Here is a 14,410-nt window from a genome sequence, read left to right as displayed (position 1 = left end):
AAGTCTCGTTACTCCTCATCCATCGCGACACCCACTGAATCGTTCTCCTCATCCATCGCCACACCCGTGCGAGAACAAGATAGCCGTCGAGCCCTCCGAATGCAACCTCGACGGGCAACCTCTTGCAACCCACCACAGAAAGCAGAGCCATCATGCTCCAAACATAACAAGAGCATTCAAAGCCTCGATATGCAGACAAAGCCTGAATACCCTAATTACACTTAGTAAGACCTAAACCACACCTTTAAATGAAGTTAAGTTGACCAAAGCCACAATTTTGGATGGGCGTGAATAATAGGCCCCCCCTAGTTAGCAAAAATTTGTATTAGAGGACGTTCCCGCGTCAGCGGGAATGCCCAAAACTGCTATCAATCTTCAAAGTCCACCTCGTTCTCACGACTGTCAATGGAAATCGCCATGCCACAAGGTAGCATTGGAGACGTGTTTTTTCCCATTCTCCTCGGGCATTACGGGGCTACCATCTATCCTGCCAATCCAAACGCTCATCTTTCCTGCTGCGTTGTCAGAATGGTCAGGTGACTGAGCATTTCGGTTGGTGGTGCATTCGTGGGAACATCTCCCGGCCAGTGCCATAGGTTTTCTTTACGCGGGCGTCTTTGTTGGGCTGGCGGAAGGCGAATAGCGACGCGGAAATTTCCGAGGATGGGCGTGATTAGGGCAACCCAAACCGCGGGTAAACCCTATGGGACCCTTGGGAGGGGCCCTTTGAAACAAAGACCTTCCAAGGGCCATACCCTAACAAGGGGCGGGGGGCAATAACGACGAAGTTATTGGACGATGGTCGTCTTCATTTTTCAACCTTCATCGTCATCTTCATCTTCTTCATTTTCAGCTTCTTGTCTGTGTGAGCTCTAAACTTCAGCCCTTCGCCATGCCTAAGAACAAGGGTAAGGGAGGTAAGAACCGTAAACGCGGCAAAAACGAGGCTGAAGATGAGAAACGTGAGCTCGTCTTCAAAGAAGATGGCCAAGAATACGCCCAAGTCCTCCGTATGCTCGGCAATGGCCGCTGTGAAGCCCTCTGCATCGATGGCTCCAAACGCCTCTGCCACATCCGCGGGAAGATGCACAAGAAAGTCTGGATCGCCTCCGGGGATATCATTCTCGTCGGCCTTCGTGACTACCAGGACGACAAGGCGGATGTCATATTGAAGTATCAACCCGACGAGGCCCGTCTCCTTAAGGCGTATGGAGAGCTTCCTGACAATGTGCGGCTCAACGAGGGTATCGCGGGTGGAATGGACGAGGAGGATGAGGGGGCTGGCGATGATTATCTGGAGTTCGAGGATGAAGACATCGACAAAATTTAATTCCACGGTAGCCGCCATGTTTGCTGTTCTTGTTGCCAACGTCAGGCGAAGTTTATGATTGCTAAGGGTATAAGTAATGACGGTGAAAAATAACTACTGTACAGTGACGACGTTAGATTTATGGCTTTCTGAAGTACAAGAAAGCGGTATACAATAGTTTTCTAATCTAATTGAAGCCGGAAGGTTTTGAATAAACAAGCTTCTTGTGTACGTGCATCAGTGCATCAATAGTTTTTATAATGAAACATCCGCGGTAACTAGGCGGTCCTTTTGCAGACTCTTTCCGATTACAAATTTTTAGAAATGCTTAAACTTTCGCGATTTCTGTGTGATCGTTGATACGGTCTACCATAAGTTCTTGAAGAAGGCTTGCGTGGCATGCTCTATATTTGACTGCTGTTTCTGGTGGCAAGCCCATGGAGTCGGCTGTGTCAGTGAAGTTTTGAATACAACTAACTGTATAAATCAAACTTAGGGTTTGGGCCACATCCTTGTAGTATGCGAAAAGGGTCAGTCTTCTATCATAGTTGGATGCATCTAGGGCTGAATGCATTCTTAAGGCTCCCTCACTTATCTGAATGAGTTTGGCATGTTAGTGTCGTGATCAGGAGCAACCGCTGAGATCCTTATGTGATATTTTCCTGTCTTGTTCACTTGTTTTTGAACTACCACCATGTTTGTTACTTCACCTTCACCCTTGATATTGAGAGTGTTTGAGAAGTTGTATATGAAACTCATTCATGAATGCTTGACTAGATATTGTCAAGCTTGAATGGTTGTTAATATTTCGTGACACAATGGATTTTTTGGGAGGTTCTGGTATTTTCTGCTTCCGACACAGAACCTTAAAGGAAAATGGGTTTCTACCGATGGAAGCTTGCTGTACGTTATGATTCGATTGTTGAGGTTCCTTATGATACAGGACACGTTTGCAATTCACAAATGTTCACTGTAGTGACATTATCCTGCTGATTTTCTTTTTTGATGGGAGTTTGTGACTGCATGAACTTTTTTTGTTGCAGATTGGACTTATTCTAATCTTACAAAGGTATATCTTTTTGTTGCAGATTAGCAATAAGTTGAGCTGCTTGACTTATTGAAACAGTTTTTTCCCCATTGAAGTGCCTTTGGTTCTGTGCTTATTTGAATTGAGATCTTATCAGCAACTCTTTGCATTGGATATACAATGCAATGGCCTACTGTTTTTAGTGCACTTTCAAAAATCTCAAAATTTCAACGTTGGTGATATCTTCAATGATTTGAAGCTTCTGTGTCGTAACAATCACGTTGAGCTTAATTAATATCGGGATTGATATTATTTTGCTGACTTTAGGAATGCTTGTGTATAGTTTTATTCTTTTGAATACAGACGTTCCTGTTTTGTTGCATTTGTAGCGTATATTTGGCCTCATGTTATGTTCACATCACGACTTAGGAGTTCAGCATGCCTCTTTACTCTGTAATTTCAACATTCTTGGATCATATCCTGATCTACTGGACCCTTCTGCTTGGCAAGACTTTGAATTTATGACACTTACACCTGTTACGGTTGAGGCACCTCGTTCTGTTTGGACTTATGACTCATCACTGTTACGTTGAGGCACCTCCTTCTGTTTGACAAGACTTTGAATTTATGACTCACCACTGTTAGTAGATCAATGACCTGGCCCCTTATGTATTATAATTTATATAGTGCCAAGGCACTCAATGGCACTCCTCTGCGTGTGGCATTGTAAGATTACCCAGCCAAGGGTTGGAAGTTGTAGTCATTTGTACAATGGAAGGACTGTGTATACCTATTGCATGGTTCGAAATGAGTTGTGTATTTGTGATAGAATTGGGGTAGTTGAGGTTTGCTTGAATGAATCAAAGACTAAGGTTACAAAATAAGAACTAGCTGGAACTCACAGTCCAACCATAGAGCTTCTCAAGCTCACCATTGCACCAGGAGGGCATCGCCCTCACCCGTAGACACACATGTCCATATACCCTGGGTGCTCATTCCATGAGGGGGTTATGTAGACTAGCTTACCAGCTTGTTATGCTTGCGTGAGAGGGGTTTGGGGAACGTGCCGCGGCTTGTATTAGGGGTTGGCCAGACCCAGAAAAAGACATTTCTAGCTCTGCCATGCAGGAAATCCCTATTTGGAACCTGGGTTAAGCTAACACCTTAACTGATCCAGTTAGCCAGATCACTCTGGTTGCCTCTTTAAAGGCCAAACTAGAACATCTCTCTGAAAGATTCAGTTGCAAAACCTGATCTGACAAGGTTCAAGTTAAAGAAGCGGTTATCTCTTTAGAGAGCATTGGGCAAGTGGATAATGTGCTGTTGCATCAGGCCAGAAAGGGAAATAGCCCTCCTGACAGTACTCTACAGCTCCTTGCTAAGGTGGGGCACTGAATCTGAGCTCCTCCCAATCTCACCGCCTATTGGTAGCTACTGTATAATTATTTTCCACCCAAAGAATCCGAACTTAGGGAAGCACCATCCTTTCCATAAACTGGGACATCTTTTTCTCCACAAACTAGGGGCGTCAGAACAACCCCAAATGCAAGGGCATCACAGAAAAGGCATGGAGGCCTCCATCAAATTGGAATAGCATTGGGTTAGCTCGAAACATCCGGGTGCTTCCTCTGGAGTCCATCCTACCCACCATTCTCTATAGTAATTTAACAGTGTTCGATAATATCGAGCAGACTGCATAACCTGTCCAAACAATTGTGTTCAGCAAGTGAGTATTTTGAGTGCCGACAGAAACTCAGTATGAAGACTTTGTATAAATGGGTGCTTAAGTATGTGGGTATGTGGATTTGTATGTGTGAGCATATTTTTATACTATAGTCTACACCCACTGTTGGGCAACGTCAGAGGGAATGTCATAGTATCTAGTCCCTGCTATGCGTGATGGAGTTTATGGATTTCAACCTTATGAGTGACTATCATGAGATTGAAACTGCACTATGTTGTGTTTTTAGAGGATGAGTTTGGGAATGTTCCTGGATTCATCTAGTTGATTGCCTTTGTTCCCTGGACTCGTACTTGGCTGCATTAGCATCCCATAAATTCAGCCATCTGCAAATAGCCTAGAGACAATTATCTTCCAAGCCTGGCAATAGACAAACCATGAGGTCTGAATTTTTCAATTTCAAAGGGAAAAGCTAGAAACTTTTTCTTGCCAGCTCGGCCCAGACCATTTCCCAACCTCTTTTCTGAGGCTTTGATCCTAGCCAGCTGATCCTAGCCAGCTTTGTCCAAGGTGCTTTATAGAAGGGTCGCTCAAACAACCATTTGCAAACCGATGAGGCTGACTTAGCACACAAAGACCATTCATTTTAATAGCAGTTATGCCTTCCGAAGGCACATAATGTATTTTCCTACCTCCTGTTTGCTGGTGCCGTAAAACCTATCGAAACGAGCTTCTTTGAAGAGGGGAGCATTTTGCTTGTCACACCAATGAAACTCTTTAAAGTCTCTCACTAAGTAAATGGGACAATTCTTCAGACCAAACCTATACGATAAGGCTTTCCACACTTCTGCTTCATTTTGGGAGTGGGGTGGGAGTGGTCCACATTTGCTCAAAGTCCCCCAGCTAGTGTACAATTCTCAAGGCTAAGGAAAGAAACCAAATCCCTATTCTTAGCTTGCTCCTCCAACCTGTTATGAGCATAAATAGAGGCCACTTGGAAAGTGAATCACCTAATGTGACCTGAATAATGAGGATTCTCCATTTGATGTGGTTGAAGAAAAAGTGAGCCTTCAAAAGGTTACATACTAGAATAGCAACTCCACCAGACCCCCTAGTTGGATTGTGAATAAAAACCTGGAATTTCAGAAAAGCTGTATTCAAACGTTAACTTCAGCGTTCTCAATCTCGATCTCTTGCAAAAAGGAAAAAATTGCCTTAAGCTTCCGAAGAGATGACTTTTGTCTATTGTTAGAGCAAAGACCATGTATGTTTCACAAGATTATTGAAGGCGATTGGTCCCTTTGCCATGTCGAAAACGACCGAGATTGAACATACCTCTTGAAGGTTCGAAGTATCCCTCTTTATTTCTCATTTTGAAGGATAGAGAATCAATTCTTTCTATTCAACATTAGACCTAGCAAGCTCTTTGATCTTTTTGACCTATTCAAGGACAACGCTAACATCTGTTAAGAGGGGGGGGGGGGGGAGGGGCATGTCAGTATGGGAGGAGGATAATTTTTATCACTTGAAGCTTGATCTTGCTCAAGTAGAGGGACTCTAGCTGTGTCTTGGAGGAATGTCTAAGTATGGGATGATGAGATTTTGTCATGTGAAGCTTGATCTTATTGGAGTAGAGGGACTCTAGCTGTGTGTCTGTTTTTCGTGAAGAGGAATATCTTTGGATGCTTTCTTGGGGGTTTCCCATCCCTTTGCAAGTGGTTCTACTTTTCCCAAGTGGTGATGGGATCCACTTTAGAAGTAAGAGAGGGGCGGCTTTTGGTGTAGGTTGACTTGCTTGAGATGAAACATGTGTTAGGGAAAAGTACAAAGACAACTCTCTTATTCCATACTACAAGACCACCCACCTTGAGTTTGAAGTTGTTCGAGTGAGTCGTCGAACGATTCTAGAGGATCCATGCACATTTTGGACTAGCCTAAAAGGACTTTACAATATTAGGCCATGCCACAACCTCAAGTTGCCCATCCAACCAAATTGGAAGCTCTTGGAAATCGACCCATTGGGCACATTGCATGCATAAAGTCTTCAATTGAAAACTTAGGGGGACCAAGGAAAAGCAAGCATGACGACGCATTTGAATGTCAAAGATTTGGATAGTACTTGATTCTAGTAGGCTTGAGACTCCAAATGAACCATGAAACAACCTTTACCCAAAAACCTACAAGAGTGTGCATTGATCTTGAGACCAAAGTCGTGCAAGAACCATCTGTGCTTTATTCATAGAATAAAGGAGGTTTACTAGCACAAAAAGGATAACATTGATCTTGACATCAAAGTTGTGCAAAAACCATTTTTGTAGTTCATAGAATAAAGGGGGTTCTCTTGTGAAAAAAAGATAGACTAGTTGGGATGCAAGCCACACCAAATCTCCATTATTAACCCCAAGAGGGATTTCAAGAGAATGCTCCAACATCCGTTCGTTGTTATATGCACCTCTACATAATGGCATGCCTTTCCTATGTTCCACATCATCTTTGAGAATGAAAATTCATTCTCTTTTCCCTTAACCTTCTTTGGGAAAGAGGACTCCATGGTTGGAATGCAATCTTCTCCAGCTTTGCAAGGATTATGTCTGGGATACTAGGCCATAGTAAGTATTGGGCATAATTCGTCTTTTCCCAATGTTCATGTTCCGACATATATATAAACAAATAAATGTATCCACATGTGTGTGTGTGTGTGTGTACACGCTTGTATACAGTAATGTTTTTTAATATATAACCGTATATATACATACATATATGTAAATATATAGAAGCTGTGCCCATGCACAAAGAGTTTTTGGGTAGGCCAAGGTAGATGAGGTTCTATCCTTTTACCCCTCCTATGAGCCATTCATCTAGTACTATACATGCGTATCACTACAAATGCATATACATACAATTGTGTATATTGTACATACAACCATATATAAACTTTTCACTATGTGGGTACCATGGTAAAGAAGCTCACAACCCAAGCATTTCTTAATATAATATCATTTTTTACAGTACCCCATGTCCTTCCCATTTGTTATAGTAAGAGATTAAGGACACTATATTTTTTAATACAAAGATTTGTGATTTGGTGGAGATTAATGGGAATAACCCTACCAATAGAACCCATGATTATACATGGGTTCATGAGTATGGGAACCCTTGACAAACTAATGTTTGCACCTACATATCCAATGAGAAAATATGGGTGTGATGGTAAAATATGGGTGTGATGGTAATACACTACTAAAGCCCTTGTACCTGTTGTGTCAAGCTAGCAGTGGTATTTGTATAGCAAAATGAAAATATTTTTGTGCCAATTTGGAGCACTCGGCAAGTGCAAAGTTTGGGCATTGAGTACAAGCTTTAATGTGCAAGACAACGTACCAATGGCTCGCTCAGTAAACTCGTGCCAAAGGCTACCATTTAATCTAAAATGAATTGAAAATTAAAAATATAAATACATTATTTAAGAATTTTAAACTTAAATTCAAAAATACAAAACCACACGAATCGAGGAGCTTTGTATATGCTCCATCTCTCTTACACTTTGCAAAACTCAAGAACATCCAAGAATTTACGATGCTCGTCTACACACACACTATTGTGAGGATGGACTGCAATTTTGTACAATTATCCTTATGCAAACTCAGGGACTCTCCGCGCAGATGGATGTCCATAAGGTAGTGTTGATTCCACCCTCTCAAAACATGTATATGTCGGCTTTAGGGCCTCTCTCCTCTCAGAGGGAAAAACTACATCTACATGTTCTCCTTGCCACGCTAATCATGCAGTGATGTCTCACAAAGAGGCCATAGTCCTCACGACGACTGAGTGTCTTGCTTTGACACCATGGTGGTCGAGATGTTTCTACATTGATTGGCACTTGTGCCAACACCTCAAGCTACATTGAGAGCTACCTTGACCATGTAGTGCTCTTGGTCCCACTCATTAAGTGCTTTGTTACTTTGATTCTACTAGAGTCAAGTATTTGCTCAAGATGGACTCGAACCTAGTCTTACACTATGTGAGAGTATTAGTTTTTAGTATATTCAAGCTTCTAATGTCAAGTTCTTACCTTCAAAACACTGTGTAGCATTTTTTTTTACTGGTTTAAGTGAATGGATCTGCATGTTGTATAAGGAATGGAGGATACATGTTGTACAAGGAATGGAGGATACATGTTGTACAAGGAATGGAGGATTTCGATTGCAGTAAAAAAAATGGGGCAGAGGAGGGTCGGTTTGAAATCCTCCATTCCTTGTACAACATGTGTCCTCCTTAAAAAATGGGGCTCTGCAGTAGCCTTTATACAGGGCAGAGGAGGGTCGGTTGTGGGAATAGGGAGAGAGCAAAGTGTGAGAGCAGGAGCAGGAGAGAGAGAGAGAGAGAGAGCTGAAAATGATAGTTGCAATTAGATGAGTGTGTTACAACGGAATAGAGTGATAGGTTTTGTCTAAGTGACAAAACCTTCTCCTTTACTAACCGTAGTTAGTGAACTAACTGAGGTTAGGGGAAAAACCTCTAAGTGAGGGAAAAGTGCCCCTAACCTACTTATTACATTACATTGGTCATTGCTAAATTATAACAATAATTCTAACACCCCCTGCAGTGCCAATGTCATGTACAAGGAAATGATCAATCACCAAAAGGAGATAAGTTCAGGGCACTGCGAAATGCCTCAAACTTTTCACGTGGAAGTGCTTTGGTGAAAATGTCTACAACATTGTCATGTGTTGACACATAGATCATACTGATCTCTCCTGCATGCAACTTCTCTCTGACGTAGTGATAGTGAACCTCAATATGCTTCATGTGAGCATGAAACACAGGATTCTTTGCCACTGCAATAGCACTTTGAGTACCAGTGAGAATTGGAGAAGGACCCACCAATGAAAGATGAAGATCAGCAAATAAACGATGCAGCCAAACACATTCAACTGTCGCTATGAAAGCTGCCCTGTACTCAGCTTCACATGAAGAGGTAGCCATTGTAGATTGTTTCTTGCTCAACCAAGAAATACAAGCTTTGCCCAAAAAGAAACAATTGCCACTGGGCTGTGCATATATATGCTCACTTGAGAAACTGCAAACTGCATACCAGGTCGTGTATTGCAGAGATAAATGAGGCATCCAACATCCTGACTGTAGAGTGTGACATCAAATGATTCACCTGCTTCATGCATTGTAAGCTTCAGCCCTGGCTCCATGGGAGACCTATGGGCTTACAATCCTGCATGTTGAATTTGTCCAAGAGTTTTTGCACATACTTGGATTGAGACATACCGATGCCACTTTTCTCTTGAGTGAATTGGATCCCCAAATAAAAGTGTGGCAGCCCCAAATCTGACATGTCAAAAGTGGTCTGCAATTTAGCTTTAAAATCTGCAATATTATCTTCATTTGACCCTGTGAGCAGTAAGTCATCTACATAAAGAATGATGACTAAAATATCCCCCGCATCCTTCTTGATGTAGAGGGTGCTTTCAGTTGGAATGTTGTGTAGCCCCTTGCTGGTCAGAAAGGCATGAATTTTTGCATACCATGCACGTGGGGCCTGTTTCAGCCCATACAAAGCTTTATTCAGCTTGCATACCTGAAGTGCATTTCCTAAAATTTCAAAGCCTGGAGGTTGTTTGACATAAACCTCTTCCAACAAGTCTCCATTAAGGAAGGTTGTTTTTATGTCCAAGTGATGAACATTCCATTGAAAATTTGCAACCATTGCTATAACTGACCGGATGGTTGTCATTCTGGATGTAGGAGCAAAAGTTTCCTCATAGTCTATGCCCTTTTTCTGAGCATATCCTTTTGCAACCAGCCTTGCCTTGTACCGATCAATGGTGCCATCTCGCTTTCTTTTAACTTTGAAAACCCACCGTGTACTTATGGCATGTTTACCTGGTGGCAAATCGACAATCTGAATGGATTGCAACTCATCGTGCATGGCATTCATCCAATGCACATTATCCTGTGTCTCTTCAAATGTCTCAAGTTCCTCTTCATCAAGAAGAGTACTTGCGTAAGCTGATTCAACTGAAAGAGCACCTCCCCCATGCCTTACTGCACTCTGAGTTCTGCCAGGTAATGGAGCATCAATTTTACTCTCCTTGAGAGTTTGTAACAGCCAATTTGGGACTGTTTTTGCTGCATGTATATCTGCAATTTCTTGCTGAACAACCTCTTCCACGATGTGTGGAGGTGGTAAGACATCCTGTGGCTGAATCGGAGCATGTGGAGGTATCTGAAAATTCTGATTTGCATCAGATATATCAGCAGGGGAACCCAAGGCAATGGGTAGTAACCCCTCAAAGACATCATTAGAAGAAGAAGGCAAATCAAATTCAGCTTGAGTGTGAGCTGAATTTTTTGAAAATATAACATCTCTATTGACAATAATCTTGCGTGTGACAGGATTGTAGAGACGGTAGCCCTTGCTCTCTGCACTGTACCCAACAAAAATGCATTTGATTGCCTTATCAGAAAACTTATGCCGAAACTCCACCGGCACATGAGCATATGCAAGGCATCCAAAGACACGGAAATGATCCATAGAAGGCTTTCTCCCTTGCCAAACTTCATAGGGAGTCTTGGTCTTCAATGCTTTTGTGGGTGCCCAATTCAAAACATAATTCGCACACATGAGACCTTGAAGCCAAAATTTGTGAGGCAATTTTTTGCTTTTTAGCATACATCTATCCATCTCCATAAGAGTACGATTTTTCCTCTCAGCTTTGCCATTTTGCTGAGGAGTTAGCCTCACTGTAAGCTGATGTACAATGCCCTTGTCTTTCAAAAAAGCATCAAAATCTGCAGACAAGTACTCCCCTCCTCTATTTGTGAGTAATGTCGGTATTTTGAGTCCGGATTCATTCTCAACCATGGCTACAAAGTGTTTGAAAACCATAAACACTTCTGATTTGCGTTTCAGCCCATAAACCCAAGTGTAGTTGGAGTAGTCATCTATAAAAGTGACAAAGTAAAGATGACCACCCAATGATGGAGTCCTCATGGGACCACAGACATCACTATGGATAAGCTGTAATTTTCGAATAGCTTTTACTGATCCATCCTTCTTAAAAGGAGATCTGTGCATTTTACCAAGAATGCACCCTTCACAGGCATGTGGAGGAGGTATTTCAAGACGAGGCAATGCATCAACCATGGCATGTTTTTGAAGCGTCATCAAGCTGCCATAATGCATGTGTCCATATCTGGCATGCCATAACTCGGCATTTTGCATAGCAGCAGTAGGAGTGGAAACTGCAAGAGCATGTGTTGGTCTTTTCTCATACATGTCAAGCTGAAAAAGACCACGTAACAAAGTGCAAGACAATCTCAAGGCATAGTCATGCTCTCTGTCATGGACTGCACACTTGTCATCTTCAAAAATGACCTGAAATCCAGCTTTGTCAAGAGTGGACACTGAAAGTAGATTTTTTCCAAAATATCCCATGCTGCCTTCGAGGTCTTACACGACCGGATATGTGGAATGATGAATCTTTTCACTGAAAGAGAAATACACAACAAAGCTAAAGCATCACGTGAATCCCATCTCTTCTGCTCTGGAGTGGTAGGTATAACTGCACCAATAACTTGTGCTGCAACTGTACCCTGTGCACGACCTCTGCCTCCTCCTTGTTGGGGAGGGGTATTAGGTGCCACATTTGCTAGCTGGAACTCATCCCCATTTACATAGTCCCACAAAGTACGAGAAATCAGAATATTGTGTACCATAAAACTCCAGAGGGAGTAGTTGGTACCATCCAGCTTATCCTCTTGTGAGAGACCACTGAAACCGAAATCATTTTGATTTTGCTGGGCCATGTCTGAGAAAGAAAATACAGCAAATGCAAATCTGAATTCCCTTGCTGGGAATGGAGTGCACAAATCCCAAAAAAACACAGCCAAACACTAGCTAAAAATGCAACTCAAATATCTGTAATGTCTCTGTCAGAAATCTGCCAGAGCATCCAATCTCTCCCAAAACCTGCCAAAAGTGCTTCAAAACACTCACAGAAAGGCAGTGTGAACTGAAACCTGCAAAATCGCTCTCCCAACACAAAAGCCCCAATTTGTGGCTTGAAATTGCAACCAGAAAGGGGCAAATGGTCTAAAAGCCCCAAATGTTGCACAACTTGCTCTCTGCCTGCAAAAGCCCCAAATTTCACTGCAAAATTGCAGTGTAATTGCAAAAGCCCCAAATGGTGAGGTGAAATTGAGTTGAAATTAGGGCAAATCGATGAAAAGCCCCAAATTTTGCAAAATGCCCAATTCAAAGAATATGCTCAAATCTGCCCAAAAATCTGCTCTACCAAACAATGGCTCCCTGCAAAATGTACCTGCAAAGAAAGTAACCTGCACAGAGAGTCTTCTCCAGCACAACACCTGCAAACGAAATAGTCCCATACTAGTTGTATGGACTGCTGCAGGAAGATGTGTACGGACAAAGAACGGCACAGCTGGCAAGTGTACGTTCAAAATCCATACACCTGTACGGATGTACGGATCTGTACGACGAGTTGGCCTGGTAGTTTGTACGGACTGTACAGAGGCTGTATGGCTGGCGACGAGCTGTACTTTGTACGGATGGTAAGGGAGCATATGGACGATGCTGTCGACGAGCTAGTACAGGCGTACGAAACTGTATGACGAACCGTACAGTCTGGCGACGGGCTATACGGCTGACGACCTGCTGTACGGCAACGATGGCGAACTGTGTACGGCAACGATGACGACCTGCCTGTGTATGGAATGTACAGAATAGGCACTGCAGTTGTACATGCGACGAGCTGTACGGCTGTACGATGTGCTGTACAGCTGTACGACATTTTGTACGGGCAGCCTGGTATGGACGTACGGAGCAGCTTAGATTGGCTGTACGGGCTGATGTAGGAGGAGCTTGGGCAAGGAGCTGGGAGCACATCCAGGAAGGAAACACTGCTCTGATACCAAATGTGGGAATAGGGAGAGAGCAAAGTGTGAGAGCAGGAGTAGAAGAGAGAGAGAGAGCTGGAAACGATAGTTGCAATTAGATGAGTGTGTTACAACTGAATAGAGTGATAGGTTTTGTCTAAGTGACAAAACCTTATCCTTCACTAACCGTAGTTAGTGAACTAACTGAGGTTAGGGGGAAAAACCTCTAAGTGAGGGAAAAGTGTCCCTAACCTACTTATTACATTACATTGGTCACTGTTAAATTATAACAATAATTCTAACATCGGTCTCCTACCTGCTGAGTTGGCCCCCTAGGCTATGAGGGGTGCCCCTATATAGGGTTGTGTGCAGCCCCTTGTGTGTTGAGATGGTTGCCCCCCTAGGGCTATTGCGGGCCCTGCAGTCGGCCCATGTGGTGTAGGTGACTAGCCCCCCTTGTAGGGTTGATGGCAGCCCCTTATGTAGGACAAAGGTGGGTCAGCCCACCCTCCATTGCTGGTCGGTTGCCTAGGGCAGAGGGTCAGCCATGTGACCCCAACTGATTGTTTTTTAAGCAAGGGACTGGGGGCTATTTATAGGCCCTCCCTCAACCCTCATTCTTTACTTTTGCTTGAGCAATACTTCCAACCCCATGTGTGCATCTGCTAGAGCAGTACATCTAGCCCCATAGTGCATGTTCTAGAGCATGGTTGTAGCAATTCTTCCACACCTGTGTGCATCCTGAGGTTGTCGAGCAGTCTTGTGGAACTCTTAAGTAGCCTATTGTGCAAAATTTTCCCCCTAGTTGTAGTGGGGCTTTTACGAGAGATTACTTACAGTTTTCTCATGTTCCTTTCTCCCTCTCTCAATGTGGTGCGTGTGAGGCATGCTCTCTCTCTCTCTCTCTCTCTCTCTCTCTCTCTCTCTCTCTCTCTCTCTCTCTCTCTCTCCATTTTTATCCATTTCCACCGCACTTCACATGGTATCAGAGCCACAGTTGGCTAGAGACCCGAGGAGTAGATGGAGTGTTGAGCTAGCACATAGAGAGGAGGTATAGGATTCTCTTCGGAGGTGTCTTTGAGGAGGAGCGTGGGTGAGGTGTGGACCGTTCAGGTGCCCAGCAAGGGGTGACTTTGAAGGGTGTTTTCATATCAGAGAGGAGGTGCTCTCGAGGGATGGATAGCTAAGAGTGAAAGGCACATTGGGCTTTTAGCCCCTTCATCCTCTTCTCCAACCCTCTCCTTTCTTCCACCTTTTGTCAATGTCTATCCCATCCACCTGCTCTTTCAGTTCAACTCTCTCCTTGACATGGCGACTTTGTCTGAGATGGCAGTAGAGAACAAGACTAGAATTCCAGTTTTGCTCAGGTTTATGATTGACCGTCAGTTGGATGGACTCAATTATAGTGGCTAGTAGGTGATGAGGGAGCTGGTATTATATTCATATGATCTGGAAGATTTCATATTGATAGGTGTTACTAGAA

At 43.2% G+C, this 14,410-nt stretch overlaps 1 protein-coding gene across 1 annotated transcript; it reads left to right on the top strand.

Moving 5' to 3' along the window:
- The first annotated feature begins 820 nt into the window (after positions 1–820).
- LOC147887295 (eukaryotic translation initiation factor 1A) lies at positions 821–1,540 on the top strand. Its single transcript, XM_087394424.1, has one exon. It carries the CDS (start codon positions 893–895, stop codon positions 1,328–1,330), a length of 438 nt encoding a protein of 145 aa, XP_087250550.1. The 5' UTR covers positions 821–892; the 3' UTR covers positions 1,331–1,540.
- Positions 1,541–14,410: the final 12,870 nt, after the last annotated feature.

This window comes from Dipteris shenzhenensis, chromosome 23 (genome assembly GCF_047967505.1).
Source record: "Dipteris shenzhenensis isolate YYH24624 ecotype China chromosome 23, Dip_SZ_1.0, whole genome shotgun sequence".
NCBI lineage: Eukaryota > Viridiplantae > Streptophyta > Polypodiopsida > Gleicheniales > Dipteridaceae > Dipteris > Dipteris shenzhenensis.
This window is presented reverse-complemented; position numbering and strand designations above follow the sequence as displayed.